This window comes from Plectrocnemia conspersa, unplaced genomic scaffold (genome assembly GCF_051122295.1).
Source record: "Plectrocnemia conspersa isolate PC_06_02 unplaced genomic scaffold, ASM5112229v1 ptg000003l, whole genome shotgun sequence".
Taxonomy (NCBI): Eukaryota; Metazoa; Arthropoda; class Insecta; order Trichoptera; family Polycentropodidae; genus Plectrocnemia; species Plectrocnemia conspersa.
This window is the reverse complement of record NW_028277167.1, coordinates 21882401-21906858: the sequence shown is the minus strand read 5'-3', so window position 1 is coordinate 21906858 and position 24458 is coordinate 21882401. Positions and strand designations below refer to the sequence as shown.

The following is a 24458-nucleotide window of genomic DNA, read 5'->3' as shown; positions in this document are numbered from 1 at the left end:
ATTACGCTATTGTTACACGCGTGATACGACGGGGAAAAAAGTATGGCGATCGTAAAAGTGATGCGAGATCGTAAAACGTTCAAAGGTTTCTTTTTCAATTTTGGACTCCTTAACATGACACTCGATACTACATGGCGGGTTAATAAAAAATATAGAATGTAAAAGACGTATAACCATTGCGATTATATAAAAAATATATGTAATTTTTATTTTATTTATTAATTTTTAATTTAATTTAACCTCAAAATTGTAAATTCCAATCCAACCTTGTGCCCCATAACTTCGTCGCCTGTCCCCGTTCACGCTCCGCACTTTGCATTCTTTCAGCCGCAAACATCAGACGTTTGCCTCCATAAACCTCGACGTACATAGACAGATTAAAATCGTAATTCAATATAAAACGCATTAAAAATATCATCCCCTAAGATTCCTGGATGGTTGTGTGAATGGGGTGAGCTTACACCTGAGATATCCGTGTTCTGGTTGGGGGGCACCCCTACTCGCCCTTAATAACATGCAGATGAGGGGCTCCTCTATCAGTCTCAGATTTATTTGACAGTTTGATCATGTCGCTCAATCTGAGTCGAATTTTACATTGCAGTGTAGGATTTGGACAAAAATCTTTTTCAACTCGTTTTAGTTGGCTAAAAGCAGCAGAGAGAGCTGTCAAAAAGTTAAGGATGTGATCATAAAAGTCATTTGATACTAAAAATTATCGTAATAATATAAAAATGTCATTGAATAACACATTAAAATAAAAGGATCAATGCAAAATGAGTATCAAAACTATATAAAAACGTAAAGAAATCAGAGTTGCTGAGATAATAAGATAAATACTATAAACTCCTACGTTTACTCCAGCGGTTCCCAACCTGTGGTACGCGTACCACCGGTGGTATGCGAGTGGATAGTTGGTGGTACGCGAAAAATAATCAATAATGGCGGACATAAAAAGTAAAAAAAAATCAGTCATAATAATATCATTTAAACTATTGTATTTTTCCTAAATGTAATTTTTCAGAAAAGCTCGATGACGATCTTTAATGTTAATGATAAAATTGAAAGTATGATTAAGAAAATATATTTTTGGAAACAGTGTATCGAAAACAATCAACCGGAAGTATTCGAAACTCTAGATACTTTTTTGATTGAAAATAAGGTTAGCTTGTCTCAAGATTTACGAGAAAATATAATAGTTCATTTAACAGGATTAAAATCGTCTTTCATGAAGTATTTTCCAAAACCAAAAAAAAAAAATTGGATTTTAAACCTCTTCTATGCAGAAAATTTAGAAAAAACTTCATCGTTATCAATAAAAGATAAAGAAAATTTAATAGATTTATCAAGTGACAAAACTATACAAGTAAAATTCGAACGAAACAATCTAATTCATTTTTGGTTAAACATCGATAAAGAATATCAAGAACTTTCTGAAAAAGCTCTCAAATTCTTATTACCGTTCACTAGTACGGAATTATTAGAAAGAGCTTTTTCTTCATATATTTTTTTTTAAATATCGAAACAAATTTGACGCAGGTGTAGTTTTAAGGGTATATCTCACATCTTTTGAACCAAATTTAAAAAATGATGTTCTTCGAAACAAGCACAAGGATCTCATTAAATTTACTTTGTTTATATTATTGTGCTCATATTTTCGTAAAATTTGTTTAAAAATTAAACTTATAACTTGATAACAGTGTATTATAATCTTAAGCAACACTTTCATAACTATTATTTTCGATAATAATTGGAAAATTTTGGTAATAAAAATATTTTTAAATACAATTTCATTATTATTATTATATTTAAAACCAAAATTTCGCCTGCGGCGCTGCTGTAAATTTGTAAAAATGAAAGTGTAAATTGTCTCCTTTTCATTAGAAGAATTTTTACATTTTTCGTGTTTAATTAATTTTATATACATATATTTTCTATTAATATCGGTAATTTTTGGAAAAAAATTGCCTGCGGTGCATTCAATTATTTTTTATACAAATAATTTAATTTAATTCTATGTATTTATTTAATAAAAATTATTTGTTAAAAAAAATACTTCTTTAAATTTCCTGGTTTAGAATTTCGACAAGAAATGAGCTTTTTTATTTTAAAAAAACATTGTGATATGTAAAGTTCAAATGTCTCATTGTTATCAAAAAAAAAAAACCTTTGGTATTTTTTTTAAACTTAAATAAATTGAGTTCTGGGTAATATAGTCACCCTATAAAATTTATAATGCAAATAGAATAACAAACTTCTCGAAATACAATCATTTTTACGAAGTGGTACAGTTAAGCGTGACCAAGTGGTACGCGAGCCAAAAAAGGTTGGGAAACGCTGGTTTACTCTCATAACGTAACTATACATAAAACAAGTAAAAAACATTAAAAGTATAGTCACCGTTTTTGGTTATTATCTACGAATTTTAATAATTATTTTTTTAAAACTTGAATGAAAAATTAAATTTTTGTGTAATTTTATATAACTTAAAAAATGCACCACAGCAAAAAATTGTTGGGTCCATCGGCTATGTAAGCACAAAGCAGGCCCAAAGCTTTTATCGAAATGGACTGTGATAATAAAACTTATTACGCGTTAAAAGCGCCATAAAACATTATTATTAGTTTTGTCTAAACATTGTTAGGTTTTCTGCCATTGTCGTTCTCACGCGTGTCCAGTGTTGCCAACTTAATTTCATATTACAAAAACATGTTATAAAAAATGTTAAGTAATATTTTCGAGTACATATTATTGTAAAGTAATAGTAAACAATATTCTTATCACACTGACATTTTTTTGTACTTATATATAAGAATGTACATACGCTCATATATAATTGTAGGTGTTCGCTTTACGCTATTTTTTTTGTAACGATTTATGCAGATTTTTATTTTTAGTAACCTATCTTATGATATAAATTATAACTCTGTATCAGTATGTAATAGTGGTTAATTTAAGGAAATATATCATAGAACCAGGTAAATAATAGAAAATAGAAAGTAAAACCCTAATAGAAAGTCAACGCATTTATCGTATTTTCCATAATGTCTAAAAAACGTTTGATTGAACATAAAAATTAAGGAACTCTATCATTAGACAATTGAAAATATAAGAGCAAATGAGAAGAAATAGTAAATAACAATGGGAAATATATCAATATATTTTTTTTTAATTTTTAACATCTTTATGCATATACAACATAAACATTAAACAGCATAACAATGAAAATCTTCATTAAACATTCTCATGCTTAGCAACGAGCCATGCAAGCGAAAAACCGCGAGCACTATTAGCAATTTTCCACGGAAAAGCAGTATAATATTTACAGGACATTAGCATTCTGCGTTCTTACAGCCGGCAGGGCAAGTCAACTTATGTTTTTCAAATATATTAAAGTGTCATATATGTAATAATTCAATAAACTATTTTTTAAATATACTCGTCGAGCAAAATCCTTACTCTAGTTTTGAACCTGTTTAATTTCCTGTTCGTAGCGTTGATACAAAACGGTTTGCGACCGCTGACCGGATGAGCGCCGTCGGGCACGCCGCCGGCATATATAAAAGGCGAACGGGTTAAATGCGATGATGGCATTTTGCTAACAATAACACCAGCGAGACGAAACATTAAACGCAAACATAAACGTCCAAATACCACAAGAGGGTGCATATGGTTGTGACCCCGAGACCGGATCGACAATTAATTAATCGCGTAAATAGGTAGCAGCGTATTTATTTATGTTAGGGTGCTAGTTTTTAGGGTCGAGTTGACATTTTCCGAAAGTTCAACGGACTGAAACTAGGGGTGGTTCGATTTTTCTAGACGTTTTATGATTTCGAGCAATTTTTCAGACAATTGCAGACCGAAAACGGCGATTGTTGCGAAATTGCCGTCCGTTCGCCACCGCTGGGAGACTAAGCCTTTGACGTCTATGAAAAGCTATATATGAATCTTGTATGTATGTTTTATGGATAGAAATGTGGCATTGAATCTTGGAAATCTTTTATTAACCATGAAAAATATAATAGATTTAATTTTATCCTAAATATTTATGAACTGCTTGAAAATATTTTTTTATTAAAACATATGTTAAAAATTCGCACAATTAATTATGAGACGTGAGAGAAATATTTATTTATATAATAAATATAAATTAAAATTATTTATTTATTTTACATATAGTAGAACTTTATCAAATAATTGCAAAATAACTCTATTTAAAATTACCAATAAAATATTTATTAGCGAAAAAAAACAATAAACATTTAAATTTTCTATGAATACTAAATTATTTACCTATTAGTAAAGTGTTTGCTTATATATTAAGTGGAATATTCCGAAATTTTAAATTTTGAAATACACCTAAAATCTACCAAATTTAAAAGAAAAGTTGTGTATTATTTCTTAAGTTTTTGTGAATTACAACAAAAATTGTACATTTTTAATTTTACAAAATTTAGCTTCTCATATTATGTAATAGCTATAAATAAACTTTAAAAATGTGGTTTAAATTTGTGATTGCCGAAATTTCAAAAATTACTCATATTTACGAGTAAATATTTTTCTGCTGGTAGGCATTAGGCTTATCACATTTTAAAAGAGTATGATATAAAAACAGTTCTGTTTTACTTGGTTTAAAAAATAAAATTAGAATAACGTTCGTCGTTAGAAATACGGCATTATTTTTTTCCTTTACTCTATGGGTCGATTTTTACTTTATGATTACATTCTTAAAATTCTCAAGAGATCAATGATGATATTTGAAAGTATCCCCAAAGAAAAAAATGGCATGAGCTCCACTGATATGTAAAACAAACAGAACAGCTGCAGTAAAAACCTGTTTAAGAATTTCACTAATGGATTTGCAATTGGATCTCCCTCACTTAATTATTGAACAAACACCATTTCGTAAGAATGCAATGACTTGATATTCACAGCTCCATAATATTGCTGAATAGATGCTCTTATTGCTTCTACATTTTATGGCGTTCTAGCAGTCCTAGTTACCTAAAGATCTGATACAGATTCATTTTGATCGAGCATCTGCGTCGTTATCATAGAACAGTTGTTCTCATAATACGCTTGAACAACAAAGCTACGGTGTTCATCGATTCAACTCACAGAACAACTATTGCAACGTGCGTTCCTTAACAATAATCATATTGTATTTAACAAGTAGTTCTGCTGCCTTATTATCCGTTTTGAAATTGTGCAAAAAAATATTTTATCAACTTATTTTCCATGTTGGCTATAGAAGCAATATTAATAATAAAAAAATCGAGGTAAAAAATATGTCTTATATATACATACATAATTATACTTTTATTATTTATGTACGCACACAGATTATGAAAAACAGCGCTGTTTATATATTGTGGGTATAACGTAATGTTTGGAGAGGGTGGGACGGGGACCACGATGGGTTTCTCGTCGTCACGTGTTTGTACACGTGATTGTGCTTAGAGTCCATTTTATTATAATACACACATATCGCTATAACATTTTATATTTGTGAGAATTTTCAATCGAGTCGAGAAAATACCATTTCATTATTTCCCTCCGAGATCAAACGGAAAAGTTCGCAATTTGTTTTTCAATTAGGAAACCAATCAAAACTTAACGTTTTTATTATTTGATTGATACAATATAATATTATTCGACTAATTAGAAAAAAGTTTATATAATTTGATATTTTTCATTACGTAAATGTTTTTAATTGTTTTTTCGCTGCTTGGTTTAACTTATATTAAACTAATAAATTATATAACTTAATAACATTTACAAATGTATATGTTAAAAAACGTTAGTATTAACATTTATGAATCAGAGGGGAGATAGATGTAGATATAGGTAATATTGCTTCAGTAAAACAAGAGCCTCAGCTGAAGACTTGATCCATATTTTTTGTATAAATAGATCACGCTCGACAGTTTATAACCGATATTAAAACGCCGTTTCGCGAATAACGCCAAAAGGTAAAGAGTGCAGATTTTGCCGCACGAATTGCCGCAGCCGAAGAAACAACTTTTTTCAAAGGGGGAAAAATTTAATTTATGCAACAACTTTTCGTTTTGCGCAAATATTGTAAATAACGCGAACGGGATGGGGTGGTTTTTCGAGGAATGGTGGGTGGTGGTAGCTTGCTTGCTTCGAGTGAGACGTCGAGAAAAACCAGTTGGGTAATCGGAACAGACAACGACTATTAATTATGATGTTGGGAAAAATTAAATTAAACATAAAAATAAGATATGGCCTGACAATACACACAAGCATTGGCGTTTTAATCCACGCACAAGTTCCAAAGGTACATCATTATAGGAGAGAAAATGTTGAGACAGGAGGGCCAAATATGAATAAGACAACAATTTATAATGTTACTCGTAACCGAGCGTTCTTACTGCGATGGCACCGACACGATTTTATTGCTTTTGACGTAAATTTTTGACTTCTAAAAAATGATAATTGTTTTTGCGCCCCCCTATTGATCATAATATAGCTTTATAATACGCAATAATTTAAAATATAGGAATGAATCAATTATTTTAAAATTATGAATGAAAACACTAGAATAATAACACAAAATTAAGCAATATTATAGTTTAAAATCTATTGAAATGGTTAAATATTTATTAGCATGTATACGGTTTGATCGACATTAAATATTATTAGCATTTATACGGTTTGATCAACATTAATCTCAATCTTCATACGTACTAAGTATATTATATATTACATGTTCACGTTTAAAACGTACCTAATTCAGTCAAATCTAACGTATATGTGCATTAAATCGGAAGCAATGATAATGTTTATGTATTATAAAAGGAAAAACTCACTCGGAGCCCGTCGACGGGAACTCAAAATTTAAAGATTTCATTACGAAAATTGTTTTATGATTTTTTATCTAATTTAATCAATGTATTCTTCTGATCCTCAACACATTAGGTATATATTTAATTTTTATAGTTATAACATACCTAGTTTTAATTTACAATCCTATTATTTATATTCAGTCAAATCGAACATAGCACATGACGAATTATTGAAAATTATTGTCGCGTAGCAAAATTTTATTTATAAATAATAATTATTCAAACTGTTGTCGCCATCTTGTTTTATATTTGAATACTTATTTATCATTGGTTGAAACAACAGAATGCATTATCAATTTTTATTATTATTTTTAAATATATTTCCTTTGTTTACGTGTATAAAAAGCGATACGATTTACAGAGTTGATAATTGATTTTAGTTTAAAATTAATTTAAATTGTTAAATATTTATTATAGTCACTTTATAATGCACAATAATTTAAAACATTGAAAGGGATATTATTATATTATAAAAAATATGAACGAAAACACTTATTCGAGAAAAATGTAACGAAACAGTTAACACACCCGTTAACGATAGTTGTCGCAAAACTACTGATTTTTAAAATATTTATAAATGCATCCAGACAAATTGAAGGTTATGATTCATGGATAATAAACCATAAGGATTAAAAATTATGCACCTCAGATTACAAAAAAAAATATTTTTAATCAAGGGTTGACAATTTGTCTATTTTTAAAATATCAATCTCTTATTCGAATTATTTTAATGCAAGTTAGTTCGTTTATTTTTAGAATATCTATCTCTAATTCGATTTATTTTAATGAGAGAGTGACACGAAGGTCACCTTTGTAATAATGTTGACCTTCTAAAAATACAATGTCGATGATTTGAAGTTTATTTATATAAAAAATATCATTTAAATCTAATTTATATGTGCCAAATTTGCGAAGTTTTCAAATGATGTTCTTCTTTTGAAAATAGTGAATAATAAAAAAATATAATAATAAAAATGTGAATAATCTACGTATATACTGTAAGTAATAGAAATGCATAGACCGTCCGTTATTGTTCCGCCGGAGGTTGGAGTTGATTAATTAAGTGTTTGCCAGGCGGAAAAGTTTGTTAAACGCGAAGCGAATCTGTCGAAATGCAATTTAAAGGTCTGATAAGATTCTGTCTGTTGTTTGTTGCCCGAGGAGGTTCAAGACGCGAATGTCGTAAGCAATAACGGATTTACAAGCTGTAATACAAAAGTTCTTAGACCGGCACTATATAAATACAGCGAAACCTGCGTCTTTATCTACCTTATTTTACAGAACTTAGAACTTGTACAAAACTAAATATAAATTAATCTGAAAATAAATGCAATAATAAGACAAAAATCGTAATAAAATAAGAAACAGATAAGAGCAATGTCAGTGAATTAATCAATATTAATTTCAATGCAGAAGTCGTGCTATTTCTGTGAATAAGATAATTTCTAACAGTTTTAATTCTTATCTATTATAATATAGTAAAAATATATTTTCATCCAACCTGAGTTAGTTTGTGTACATATAGCAGTTTGTAAACTGCACTACTTCATTTAAAAAAAACTGCTTATCACAGCACGGTCGATTTATATGAACACAATTAAAAGCATATTGAGAATCCCGAAAATAAATATGAGATTGCGTGAGAATCTCTGTTCAGTTTATCGCTAACGGCTGTTTTATTATTAAATAATTTAGAGGTAATTTTTAATCGCGAAACTATACCAATTAGGCGTTTTATTTCATCTTGCGGGAGTATATATAAATTCCTTATTGTATAGAATATTATCCAGAAATCTAGTTAAAATTAACATAAGCTCATTCCATAAAATGTTGCGAATCAAAGCAATAATAAAAAAGGAGTACCGATAAAATAATACATTATTATAATAAGTATAAAATAGTAAATATTGGAAAAGAAAAAAAGAACGCCCGAACAGGGACTTGAACCCTGGACCCTTGGATTAAAAGTCCAATGCTCTACCGACTGAGCTATCCGGGCACATGTTGATACCTCGCAATATTGACAACTTAAGATCGCGATACCAATACAAATATACAAATGTGTGTATAGGTAAATATTTTCATTTTTTTTATTTAAAAATATGCATTATTTCTATGCTAATTTTGAAACGTTTTTAAATTAAAACAAAAGTATGCACATTTTTGATAGCAATAAAAAATGTGAATTTCATTTTTAAAATTTCCGACAGATGGCAAACTATATATATGATATTATATTTATAATTTAGAAATATACATATTGGCATTGCTATAGCAGACTAATTAATTAGCAAAATAATAGTGCATTGTTATCAACAAATGACCGCACAACACGGTTACACGATATGAGGATTAACGTGTATTCGGAACGTGATTTAACAGTAATCCCATTGAATTATCTATTAACACAGACTTACTCCATGCAAACGGACAACCCTCCGATTTCGAAACTTAATTATCGGATGTTCAATCTGACAAAGCTTTGGCTAATGATCGGTTGTTATGCAGTACATAACTAATAAACAATTATTTAATATAATCTGAGACATCTATTTGGAATATTTAAAAGTTTCATTAAAAATATATAATAAATGGTTTACAACTTTGCTAAAATAAAATATATAAAATATCACAGTACCTCCAAGTCAAATCTGTTTTCGACCATCTCTGTCCGTGGGGGACGTATCTCTTGCTTCTGTTGCTGGTAAAATCTGACGTGTTCTTGTCTGGCAAACCGCATCTTCTTTTCACCATCAACTTTTTCGTTTCGTCGTCTAATTTTCCGGTAATTGGTATGTTACCGAATCTCTGCAATATAAACGATTTATAAAAATCTCGTTTACATCCTGTTATTATATCGTAGTTCAAAGTATTACCTGTAATTCTTTAATTGCTTGTATTAGTTGATCTTCCGTTCTAAGATTGCCCGCTTCTGAATTACTTTTTGGTAGATATCCGAAATTCATAAGATAGTTTTGCTGCAATAAAAATAATATTACATTACTAGGTCGTCTATCAATCAAATATTTTGTTACCTGTATAGAAATAATTTATTATAAAACAAACAGTGTATTTTAACTGTTTTTTTTTTTTGCAAAAGGTTGTATATGTTTTTCCTTGAATCTTTACTTTAATATACAGGGATAACTTATTATTTTTTAATTATAAGCAATGAAAATGGCTATTAACCAGGATTGTGTATTTAACATGTCTGTTTACTATTGTACACATGAATGCTTTTGAAACAAACGCGTTAAACAACAACTGTTGCATAGATTCTTTACTCTATGTTGCATCTGATGCGCCTCAACACAGACCTTTTCATATTTTATTGCGATGCCAAATTATCAAAAGGTCTAATCCACTCTTAGAACTGTTGACGATATCTGCATTAGGTGAGAATCCCTATGTTATAAAATCAGATGGTTTTTAGCCCGCCATTAGTCGTAACATGTAGGGGCGACGAACATCTCATATAGATGAGACATCCCCCATTCATCATTTTCTATAAAACCATAGAAGGATCTGAGGTAGAATGTGAAAATTTTCATTATAAGCAACGATGTTTTTATTCCGCTTGCCAGTATCCATTACCACTAGCGCCATCTATTATATTTATTTGGAATCCAAAACATTATTATTTAATTTCATTTTCATATTCATTTTTTTAATAACTTAATGTTTAAAAAAACGTTATGAATTTATTTTATTAGATATATATACAATAAAAAACTTTAAGCTTCCTTCGAGCCGGATTTGAACCAGCGACCTATGGATGACAACAAACTCTACAGTCCACCGCTCTACCAACTGAGCTATCGAAGGTCGAGAGGGAGTGTCGAAATTATGGTATAAGAGTCGGAGTGCTTATTTTACAACAAATTTTACAAAAATATATAAAAAATATTTTTCTTTTATAATTCAAAAATTTTTGATTTTTGTACGTATTATAAACACTTAAAAATATATTAAAAATGCATAATCAACTAAAACATTTTACATTAACACTGATTATCTATACAAAAGTTACACATACTAGATTCAGAAATCACTTATTTTTATAAATTATATGTATATGGTAAAAGTTATCAGTTAGCAAGATCTATTAAATTGTTATTCTTTCTTTATAAACAATTATTTTTGTTTCGAAGCATTAAACTTTTTACGTTCGTTTTTCAATTAAAATGTAATAAATAACTGACCTAATAAGTTTTACTGTTTGATATTTCTAGAGATATTATAAACCATAAATAAACCAGCAATAAATTAAATAAATAAACTTTCAATACAATAAGATGTTAATGGTATAAAAATTGTTTGGAAAAAATAAAAAAGCACCTGATTTATTTTAAATACATAGTCAACCTATTACTGTTATCCATTAATATGCTCATGTACACTATTTGCTCTAATTCTATTTACGATTACTACATCCTAGAAAATATAAGCCATGATATTAAACAAACCATAATATACATTTACTATAAATAGATACATCCTGAATAGGGTACCTATTTGTAAAACTAACTATTGCAATAACATACAAATCCTATTTATATTTATAGTGCAAACATAAACATTAGCTACTTATCAAGTTGTATTTTTAAAGCTCATTGAGAAGCTCTTGGATATGCCATGCAAACGATGACGTAAACCAAAACCCTTAAATTAAGTTCGGCATAAAAAGAGGGATATTCAGCCACATTGATGGCGCTCTTTGAGAGCAAAGCCTTGTTTGATAAAACCGTTCCAATACTATATAATAATATAACTAACTTGTATTATTTTACTGAGGATAAATATTTTACTGTAAATCTATAAATAAATACAGTTAACTATGAGGGTTTTAACAATTGCAAATTGTTTGGCTTTCAACAACCGTTAGAGATCGCTGTTTCAAAACACCAATGAATTGCACAATAGCTACGCGTATTTATGAAAGCCATCAATTATCACAAAACCATTCTCTTCATAAGCTTTGAGATTATATGCACTAGTGACATTGCTTCGAATAAGCATTGTTTGAACAATCTTGTGTAATTATCAGACGGCCACTTTGAAACTTTTACATAGGGTTGAATTTGAAGGTGAAGCTAAACATGATTGTAATTGGCCATCTTATCAATTATTTGCCAAGCTTTTTCGAAAAATTATTAGAAAATATGTGACACTAAGTATCATATTTAATTAGTCGACAATCACAGCGAACTAAAAATACCAAACGATATTTAAAATATTAATGTATCATGTATAGAAACTGGATTTTTTTACACCTTGGTTTAAACATATGCTAGATTCTTCACACCCTTCTTTTTTTTGAAGAAATATGGGTCAGTTCTTAATCCCATTTTGATAGCACGCTTTTGTGTTACACAACACAATTAAATGTTCGAGTATATGATACAATGCCCAAAAGTGTATGAAGTTGAACACTTGAACATACATATGATTTGAGTTATAGAAAAACAGTTTTTATGCCAATTAGTGGAACGGTTTATAATTAAAAATATAGCAGTTGATCCATCAAATCCCCACGGTTGATTTGCCACCAAAAAAACTAAAATGCCATTAAAACAAATCAGGTATGATGATGCTCGCTCGTTTGTGATGCTGCTGCGCTTTCGGAATTAAACGTTAATTACGCACACCGACCAAAGCCACCGTTTCGCTGACGGCACAAAATGATTAAGCCGATTTTAATCAACAGGTCCGAAACGAATTTGCTAAACGCGATTGGCAATTTATGGAGATAATAGAGAATCACTTTGGCAGCCTCGCGTAATCCCGAATGCGCTGATACGCGGGCTCGTTTGACGACGTACTAGAGAAATTTGCAAACTAAACGATCGAATGTAACAACATAAGCCCATTATGGAACGAATTTTCGACGTAAGCCAATCTGTGAGTATCGGATAATATTAGTGAATAGGTGTTGATTAAACACAACAATAATAAACTCAACTAGAAAATGTACAAACACCAAGATAAATTATATGCTAATTTAATCTGTACCATTAATTTTGTTTAGTAACAGAGACTCATTTTTTTAGATAGTAATAACAGTTGTCTCCCTTTTTAACGTTAAAAATAGTGTCTCGTTTAATATGGGGGGCGTTTTCATCTATCCTTCCGTACCATAAGGTCCAGTAGGACACTGATAATATTGATTTTCACTCGAGTCGCAGCTAGCTCGTGAAGATTATACTAATTTTATGTAGTATATCAATAAACCTAAAAGCTCGAGTTGTCGAGGGCTTTATTAAAAGACCTCAAGACCTCTTTTCATTATCTCACAGATTGAGCCAGGTCGAGCATAATAATTTATTTGGGCTATAATACTATTTTATAATTAATAAAAAAATATGTCACTGGTTATTGATTGTGTTTACTCGGTTGTAACGGAATATTAACAATTAAAATATTATTTTTTATAAAAAAATATTATTGTATATTTAATTCAAGTAAAAGGAACGGAAATAACATGTAAGGTATACTTAGCGTGTAGGATAGACAATGATTCACACTTTCTTCAAAGGTAAAAACAACAGCTGCATCGTCTATGTTTATTAATACAGATCTATCCCATTTGTCTTTCAGACGCTTTTCATTTATTTAAATTACTGTGAGATTCCCGCGTTTCCGCCATACAAACGCATTATTTTATTTACAAAATAAATAAATTCCTAAAATTCCTTCTCCTCCGAGAGACTCACACCACTGACACATTTATTGTTCACGATAAACCGTCAGACGTGAAATATGTCTCTAGAACTGGAACCCCCTCGACCGCCAAATTTGTCCTCAAGATTCAGAATACGGACCTACGATAGAATGCTAACCACAGCCCTTTGGATAACTCAATAACCCAATGACAGAGATAGGTTAATCGATGTTTAAAAGTGTCACAAAAATAACACGTGCTGAATATTTTAGTAGTATAAAGATCTAACCATAAAAACAACGTTTATCCCTTGACTGGCGTTAACAAATCAAGTAAGATATTTAAATATAAAATAAAAATAAAAATATTTGACATGTACTTGATATATTATTTTAATAAAAATATTATTGTTCTATTCAAGTTTATTTATAATGTTATTAGTCAGATTTTGAGACACGAGATTGGATAGAAGAAAAAAGCTTAAGGTCATTCAATCTTCAACCACGACGCGACGGCAGACATGAGATATGAAAAAATGTCATAAGTCATAATGCATTTCAAAGAAATCTCGAATGGACTTATATTTATAATCGAATTCCTTGAAATTTGTCATTCTTTCAATATTTTGAACATGCGAAAGACATCTTTTTGTCGGTGTCATAAAAGAATCACATATCAACGAGTTATATATGATTTATGTTGCATTAATAATTCAGTTAATTTATAACATATATTCAGTTATATTAGTAAGGTTTATATTACCAAAAAAAAGTTTATGAATGGAACAAACGTTTCTAAGAAGCCATAAGGCGTCAAAGATAACAAGAAAGAAAGTCCGTCTATTACATTAATCACCGATGTATTAAATAAAAAAAATAAGGACATTGTGCTCATTAATCGCTGAATCATTATCAGGAAGATTACTAAAGAAGTTGATATCGCGTATTGTTCATGCAAAACAATTCTAGATTAAATTTGTTCAAAAAATGTTTGTAAATAGTTAAACATTGTAAAGAAATTGTTTAATAAAATTGTCGATTTTTTATTGAATTATTGCATTTTATATAGAGATTAATATGATAATATTAATGCTGTATTTTATACAATTAATATATTATTGTATATTGTATATGTATTTTATACAATTAATATATTATTGTATATTGTATATGTATTTTATACAATTAATATATTATTAAATATTGTATATCCACTTCCAATAAAAAAAAAATTTTTTTTATTATTTTTACATTGTATATGCGTACATGTATAATATATAGACAAATAGGAACAGAGATTAAATATTGAAATAATTAAAAAATAGAATAAAAACGTTTACAACTATTAATAAAATACTGATAAATAACTTCATTCTGCATATTATTCATATCATATATGATTTAGATTATATTTTCAACATTGAAACCACCAAAAAAATAGTATGAATAATATTTTATATTAACTTAAAATAATGAATTTTCCCATTTTATTCTCATATACAAAATGCATAATTCATAATTGCGTGCCTATTTTAACGTTAGGAAAAATAAAAGTCACACATCAGATTATAAGCTCAGACATGTGAACAAATAGGTCGAAGTTAACATTAATTTTAAATATATTTTTACTTTTGTACTATTTTAAAAAACAACTAAGAGTGCATAACAACATGATATATTATTAAATTTAAAATTAAAAATCAAGCACAGACATGTCAACTACACAGACTCAATAACAATTTTTATTTAATAAAAATATGATTAGTTTCTTTAATAAAATAATATTTAGATTATTCATAATAAGATTAATGTAGTGAATAGGCAAAAGAAGTGGTAATTCTTAAAAAAAATTCGAATATTTCTTGAGAAAAATAATACCTTATTTCCCAAAAATATTTTAAAAAATTCTCGAAATTGCTTTTTTGTTAGAAATTAAATTCCAAAAATATTTTTAAATAGTTTACAATCGCGACAAATTGAAAAACAAGTAGTAGTTTTAGTTCCATCAAATTCACAGCTGCATTCAAAGCAGGTAGTTAAAAAAGGGATAGGGATTTTTAAGTACCACTCCGAAAACATTGTTTGACAATATAAATGTTACGATCAACTTCAGAAATATCGATTAGCAAACATTTCGTTTTGACTTTCTTGGACATTTGCCAGTTAATAAGAATGCAAAAATAAATGACTTCAGAATGATTATATTATTAATTTTTGGCAAAGATTCGTTCGCCAGCTAAACGAAACAAGAGTAAATGCTGTAAATCATACGATAAGATATTGCCATTTTTTGCAAAATACAAGAGAAAATATTTTGGGGTAAAATTAACCATTCAAAAAAGTTTTTTTCATGGAGAGGGGGCAAAAGTTGGCCAGTCAGTCGTTGTTTTTTTTTTATATTTTCATTTCATTAAGATTCATAGTATTTCATTACATGAGATGTATTTTTCTGGCCTAATTCAAGAGAAAACAAATGCCCACATTTGCCCCCCCCCCCAAATAAGTAAAAAGCAATAAAATCGTTTCGTCGCCGTCGCAATAAAAACACTAGCGTTCATGTTACAACTTTTTATAGCAATATTACGGACTTATAATAAGTGAGAATCTGATGAAGCAAATCTAAACCGAATTTTGACCAATAGTACACCGCAAAACAATTATCCCTTCTCAGAAGTCAAAAATCCACGCCAAAAGCTATTAAATCGTGCCGTTGCCGTCGCTGCGATGGCGGCGACATGATTTTATTACTTTTGACGTGAATTTTTGACTTCTGAGAAGTGATAATTGTTTTTACGCTATTGACCAAAATTCAGTTTAAATACACTTCGACTAATACTCTCATATCAGAAATCTGTATTAATATCGGACAAAACAGATATCATATATTTAAAACACATATAATATCGAAGTGCATACTAACTATGGAGCAATATGCGAGATGCGACGTCTGTGTGTTTTTTTTCTTCCGCTTATTTCCCCCTGATACTTAGTTTGTATTTGGATTTGCCCTAATGAAAGTTTTAAGACTAATTAGTTTAAGAACTTTTATTTGGTCAAGATGGGTGCCCCACTTGCCCCCCCCCTTCCAAATTACTATGTAGTTCAAAATTATAATTTTATTTATATAAATTACTGAATTAAATTAATAATGAAATATGTTTTAATAATTATATATTTAAAAATTAATATTTACAACTAATAGCACAAAAATAGTGAGCACATTTTAAAAATGTACTTCAAAAATCATATTTCATAAATCAACTTTAAATGTGTTTAAATTATATTACAAATTAAAAATTAACTATAATTTAAATGCAGAAAATTTTACAATTTTCCGATCTTTATGGCAAAAATAATTTTTATTTTTTTTCATTATAATTGCAACCGTTGTTTATTACAATCAATTTCATCACTACTATTAGTGTTTCTTATCAAGAATTTCCCGATAAAGAATAAAAATAACGATTTTTCATTTCTCGGCAAATTAAATTTTTTTAAATAATTTAAATAAAAAAAAGTTTTTAAATGTTTTCTGTATTAAAATAATTTAAAAAAATCATATTATTGTATATATAAACAATTTAAAATCTGCTAAATACACAGCTGCATTCAGAGCAGGTAGTTAAAAAGGGACATGGTTTTCCAATTAACACTCCGATCAACTAAAAAATAAGAAAATGCAGATTCATGTTTAAGTATAATTATATTTTTAAGTCTTAGCCCAGAATTTTTTTTACAGCTAAATTAATTTATACTATAATGTTATATTTTTTGGAATATTCAGAAAACAATATCTTGCAATGGAAGGTGACCGTTAATTGAACAAGTATTAAATATTTTAGTCAAAATATTAATAAAACCTCAAGTTATAATTTGAAATAAATCAATAATGATATAATTATAAACTCGTATGTTATAATAAATATTTTACCATTCTTCGTTTTAGTTTATATTAATTATTTTTTTACTTTAATATAATTTACACATAAAATGTTTTGATAGTAAAAATTAAATTTATACAAATATTGTATAAAAGTTGTAGTTTTATATCCGCTTTAGAGCTGCATTCAAAGCAGGTAGTTACAACAGAGACAACGATTTCCAATTAACACATAGAAAACAAAGTTTTATGACAGACTCTATGAATTACGATTTGTTTCGACTTTTTAGAACATTTTACTGTCAGTGAAAAAATATAAATAATTAAAATAATAAATCTTTGATATGATTTAATAGTATAATCTTTGATTTGTTTGCTGGGTAAATAAAACAAGAGTCAATGTTAACATGTGCTACATAAATCATATCTTCAAAATACGAGGCAAGATTTGATGGAATGTGTTAATTAAACTTGCATTAAATATTTGAGACAGAATATTAATATCTTACATGAAAAATTAAAATATATATGTTATCATACATATGTTTTAAGAAATGTTTTATCGTTCTTCGCGATTGTTTATATTTTAATTAGTAACTATAATATAATTTACATGTATACATATTGACCCTAATGGTTCCAAAAAAAATCAGTAAAAAAAATCATATACAAAGATATATTCTTTGGTAATATACTGTTTATAATTTAAGAAATAAGAAACGATAGGATGAGAATGAAATAATTTAAAATACATTTCCTAATAAAAACAATATTCATGATTAAATATATAAAAAAAAAATATTTCCTCTTTCACTATGGCAAAATATATATATACACTTACCCACAGCTAGCTTATTTAATAGCCCAAAAATTTCCTAATGCATACTGCTCTTAAAAGCCTAAGGATTAATATTTAATTCGAGCATTTTAGCTCTCGCTCGCATTACAGATTTGCTACTATTATATAACAACGAACCTCCGTTGGCTTGCGTTTAAGGTTAATTCAATCAAAATGTTTAATCCCACCTGGTAGCTTGGAATTAGCGCTTTAATTTTTAATATCACAGACAGGAAGTATATTAAAGGTGTTCTTTTTTTACCTCGCATCGCACAATGGAATGAGTCAGCTCACTGTAGGGGATGGGTGGGCTTGCGCCACTTTGAGGCGTTCTCCGTGCCTATTATTATGGGGTTAGGTTTTTTTATACATAAGAAACGGGCCCATTGTGTCGACATCGAATCACTTGTTCAAACATCCTCATCGAGTGTACATTTGTACTCTGGATTTAAATTTTTATGCGCTCGAGTCCTTTGAAAGACGTTTTAATCTTTCATACAACGTCGTCACGGGATGAATGCCCAAAGAGATGGGCGTTCTCTTCATCAACGAATTATTCAAAAGGGTCTTTTGGGATGCTCGGATTGTGGTAGTCGAGATTGTGAAGAGAGATTGGTAATTAATTAGACGCATACGCCACAATAATTGACACATAATAAACAACTGAGACAATGAGCATTGAATGTGAATCATAATACATTTGATAAGCAATGAAAGATCTATTGATATGAAAATATCTACATTTTTATTGTTGTTTTATTAAACATGTAGAGAAGTAATTCTGTGTATAGGATTTAAGCTCGCCGACTGCCTCATATATATATACACAATAATAGATTTCTTTTGAAACATGTTTCTAATCAAAGTCAATGCAATCATTCGATTCCAACAAGACAAGTCAGAGGCGTTTAATTTTGAAAAAAATATATGTAAGTAACAGTCAATGTTTTTATAGAGAAAATATATATGATTCACATCCCCATATACATATATTGTAGTAGAGTACCCATAAGAGCATATTGTAGATACCTATCTTAAGAATTAAATTTGTATCCTTCCTAATAATTATTAATATGAACCCTATTCCAACATAATGGGAGCCAACGTATAGTACTATAATACTAAACTGTTACAATTCCAATTATGAATGGACATGTGCATCGTAATATTAATGCAATCACAAGCCATCGAAATGAATGAAGCCATTGAAGATCCGATCCCAAATTAGAAACCAGTTGGTGGTCTCAAGCACTCGTCTTTCTCATCATGGCGATCGGAGAAGACGCAAGTTAATTATACTACTAAAACTCTCCTAGACCCTCGACCCCAAAGTGAGTCAAAATAAATAAACACAGTTACGCCATTAACGCATGATTCACGTTTTAAACGTGGGAAAAAAATGATAATTCACCCTAAATCTGATGCTAAAAGTTAATTAGAGGGAATGTGATTCACTGCAGCAATAATTCGCAAGGCGCCACAGTTGATTTCCCAGCGCTCTGTAAATCTCATTTCTGAGAATTGCAAAGAATCATAATACAAAGATTAGTTGATGAACAGTTGAATCATTCACGTATTCTTGATTAATCAATGAAGCTGCACGTAATTGCTTATCTAAGCGAGGTGGTCTAGACATAATTTATTAATCATCTACACGTGTGTAAAATATTCATTTAATAAAATGCATATTACGCATACTCGATTGTGTTATGGAAATGAAAATTTGAATAAACTGTAATATTTCGGCACGCGGCGTTAAAGGGTAGAATGTTTAAAGGTCAAGGACTCGCGCAGGGGTTGAAACAGCCCTTTTAGCACGCAGGATGTCTGCTTTGTCGGTATATTAACTTTCAACGCCCGAAAAACCCCCATATGTGTTACACAATATAAAATTAACTGCCTCTTTTAACATTTCACCATTTTATGTTATTCTCGCTATTATACACGTTGAAATATCAACAGGAAGTTGACCTGCTTTGTAAACATTTTATACGTTATTGTATATTATATATACAACAATAATGATTTTTATTACACTCGTGTATAGCCATATAAATTTTAGTGACATATACGAACGATTATTTAAATGTCGTTTCACGAGTTCGTGAACTGTTAAAGATAAAGAAAAAATGTATAAGAAAGTTAACTTAATACCATAGTATTAACTTATGATACCGGCCTTATAAATTTGATTGTCGTGTATTTTAATTGATTGTTTAAGGTTTTGAGTTTAAAGTGGTGTGACTTTTCAGCCAAATATATACCAAAAAAGCTGGTAACAGTATAATGTATTGTTTCCACAAAGAGTAGTATTTACACTGATAAGTAATCCGTGCAATATTTACAATTAATAACGCAATTATTGCGATCTTTTTCTGTATCAAATTGAAATTATATTAAAAAGCTTAAAACAAACCTTATAATATATTATAGACAACAAGGAGTAAGTACTGTTCCATTAATGAAGCTAGGAGGAATGGGAGAGAATGCTTATTTATAACCAATAGTGTTATTGTTTAGCTCTATCACTGGTACACTTCTTAATGAAAACGTAACGCTTTCAGGGGCTATTTGTGGGCGATTATACGATAATGGCAAAGGATTTGTACGACAATGCTTTCGTTCTGAGGTCATGAATATTTATTATATGCGTGTTGTTCAAATCTCATAAAAAAGTTTATATATAAGTTAAAGTATGTGTGGCTATTCATGATTTCAATTCTATGTTCCAAATTATAGATTTCATGTATTTTTTGAATTAATTCTTTTGTTGTTACAGTTTTTAAAAGAACTATTAAAAATCAATGTTGGTCATCGTGTTTCGGACATTTTAAAATAATATTATTATAGCATTAAATTGAGATGAAAATATGTACATATGTAATTTACGTTATGTATCAATTGTACTATAATTGTTGTAGATATTTACTATTAAATCATATCTTTATAACACAATTAGTTAATTCTAATTCAACAACCTCAAAATAATTTAATAAATTAAGAAAATCTGAGAATCTGTTATCGTTCAAAATGTGCTGGTTTTTATAACTTAATATTTTTCAATCAGATCTCGTTTTTTATATATCGTTAATTTACTTTTAATTTATTGTTATTTTTAACATTAACTTTTAATATAATGAAATAAATTCGAATATAAAAACATTTAAGTTAAAAAAAATTGTTTTGAAAATAATTACAAAAATATTTATATTTTTTTTTTATTATTGGGTTATGAAATGTTTACTAATGTATAATATTATAGTTGTTTTTTATGTAAATTTCTTTCAAAGAAAGAGATATTTTAATGCAGCTTTATTGACTATATACTGACGATGCCTTAAAATCACCTTCAATCGAAATTATCTATATTTAATATACTATTATATTACTATACATGTAAAATTGAGACATAATAAAAATTTAGAACACTATATCTGCTGTAGTTTTTATCATATTAACATGAAACTAGTTCTAAAAAGAGATCTTGTAAATTTGTTAGCCAACTTGATCCACCAGATCCACTATGCTTAAAAAACTTACAAACAGGTTTTAAAATTAAAATATTTTTAATAATTTTTGAGAACACGGTACTTCTCTCCGCATTTTGGAGTCAGAGGAGATTATTTGGTATTAAGACAAAGATAGTTGTTATTGAATTTGTTGCACAACGGTTAAAAATATGGTCTCAATAAAATATTCGAATTATTTGACCGATTTTCAACTATAGAATAGTTGATCGAATATTCGTAAAATATTCGTTTATACTGTCTCGAAAGAAATTTGAAAAAATCTTAAAATGAAAATTTGTATAATGAGCAGCACAGGTAGTCGTTTTTTCTCTCAATATACCTGAGTGACTAATGTTACTACAAAATGCGCCATTATTTTGTTTCGAACTGCGAGACAATGAGACGCTTCTTTTCAAAAAAAAAAAAATTGCCTTCACGTCTTCGTTTATCAGTGGTATCTATTATGACCGAAACTCGCAGAATTCGTTGGAAAGGCCCATCTTTTACTATTAACTATTGTTTAACTACATTTACTATTGTTTAACGCCGATCGGATGCGATCTTTATGTATTTCAAACACGTTCCAAACATTATTAATTATTGTGTACACAATAAATTTGATAAAATTAGGCATTTAAAACGAATAAGTCATTACACGACTTTTATTAAATTGAGTATGCATTAAGGGTCATTCCTTAAATTAACAAAATATGACACGACTTAATTAACGACGGGCAATTTGTCTCTATTCCGATGAGTAATTGAGGGCACCCCCATACACGTAACGACTGACCCTTAGACTTAATTAAACACAATTTATTCCTAGTTCATTCGTACCGAACATCAAGCGAAAGCACTTTTTTATTAGGGGAGTGTTATTCATTTTTAGCTGGGCAAGCGTGCTTCCGATATTTTTTAAAGATTTTACGATGACACGACAGCTTAGCCTTTACACGAAAATCAATACTCAAACACTAACTGTTTGCGATAACGTGTGACTCACGCATTCCTCACCCGTGGTCTTTTATGTTTACGCTTTTGAAAAACGAGAACGCCCGGTCGACAATTTTACGATCCTGTCAATTGATCGATCGTAAATATATTGGCAAACGAGACGGTATTGAATGGACATGCCAATTGGTGCGCATGCGCATCGTAAATCAATTTTGCACACACCATTGATGAAAATCGGCACAAATTGGCGTTAGGAATTCGAATAACGATCCTAATTGATATTTAACCTCTATCGCGAGGTAAGCAATTCTTTCAATTTTTAATTTGCTTGTAAATGAAAATGTTGTTCTTAATTAAATAATATAACTGTAGAATAAATAAAACAGGGCTGCAAAAATGTATTATTTTAAATTAAAAAAAGAGATTATTTATTGTTCTCATCAACTAAATTTAATAAGCAATATTGAGTCATGTTCTTGTTTCAATAATATGATAAATACCTATGCTTAACTAGTTAAACACGTGTATTACTAGTTACAATTAAATATACAGCCTTTTAGATCGTTTCTTTGATGGCAAAAAATAAGGAGATAGATTTCACCAAGTTATAAATTGATTGACCAGCATGATATGGTTTTTCAATTTCTATCCTATCTGTGAGATTGAAATTAGTACTTATTAAATAATTTTAATTCCGAATGATCATTACAGATTAAGTTAACCTAGATTTTCTTAACCTTACAGATAAAAATCATGATGATTAATCAAAATCGAGCTATTCTCTGTGAGCTTCAGCTCATATAGAATATCCTATACGTATTCAACAAAGAAAAATATAATATAAGTGATATTACAAGAAATATAATTGCGGCTTTTAAAACCTTCGGTAAGACTCATTTAAACCTCACTTTACAGTTTTAATTTTGCATAATGAAAATTATAATTGTTATCATCTAATTATGTAAAGTAAGTATGTAGATATATACTCATTTTTTTCATTTTATGATTGACTTTATAAATATTTATATGTTTGATTAGAATAATTAACATAAATGTGCTATATCCATTTTTAAAACATGTCAAATATATGTGTTTGGCCACTTTAATACATACTACAATATTTTGATTGATTAATATATATATTTTTCAATGTCGTATTAAAGGATTAAGTTAAGTAATTATAGTGTCAGTTAAAATAACATTTAAAATTAATCATGATCATTTAAAGTAATCTTCCACAAAAATATTGGTGAAGATAGAAAAAGTTGAAAAGCCGATACTTTTATAAAATATATCCTGGCGGATATAATATATAGTGGTAATTTAAAACTCATAGTTTTTTTATTAACGTGCGTTTCAAAGTAACAATTTACTTTCCCTAGTAGTTTATTATAAAATAACATACTTTCTGTTTTTATAAAATACAACAAAATTTTTTTGTACAAGAAAAATTATATTAATTATCTATTACATTCATGATTATTTATCGATTGATATATAGTTTTGTTGCGTTATGTCTCCGATGAACGAATGTTATAAAACAGCGAGGGGAATAAGGATGCTCCATGAATAATACGATTGTATGATCCTATACTTCAAGCGACTGATTATTTAATAATTACAAAATTCCGTATTTATATTTAAAACAAAATGATATGATTAATGCGTTACACGTGTATATAATAATAATAATAATAATTACTATAATGCATCTAATGATCAATTGATTAATGTATTACACGTGTATG

At 28.9% G+C, this 24458-nt stretch overlaps 1 protein-coding gene and 2 non-coding genes across 5 annotated transcripts in view; all 3 read right to left on the bottom strand.

Annotated features, from left to right (window-relative positions):
* Positions 1 to 24458, bottom strand: part of LOC148236959 (matrix metalloproteinase-2-like) — a 293116-nt gene that overhangs the window by 215451 nt on the left and 53207 nt on the right. For 2 of the 3 annotated variants that reach the window (XM_088183400.1, XM_088183401.1), the window contains exons 3-4: positions 9746 to 9847; positions 9508 to 9677 (exon numbers count right to left, since the gene is read on the bottom strand). In XM_088183400.1, coding sequence (XP_088039526.1) covers positions 9508 to 9677; positions 9746 to 9847 — 272 coding nt within the window. Of the gene's footprint in view, positions 1 to 9507; positions 9678 to 9745; positions 9848 to 10186; positions 10353 to 24458 lie in introns of those variants that run through there. The other variant, XM_088183402.1, reaches the window with a different exon arrangement.
* TRNAK-UUU (transfer RNA lysine (anticodon UUU)) lies at positions 8796 to 8868 on the bottom strand. Its single transcript has one exon. It is a non-coding gene; the product is annotated as a tRNA-Lys (tRNA).
* Positions 10611 to 10694, bottom strand: TRNAY-GUA (transfer RNA tyrosine (anticodon GUA)). The gene is given in 2 exon segments: positions 10611 to 10646; positions 10658 to 10694. It is a non-coding gene; the product is annotated as a tRNA-Tyr (tRNA).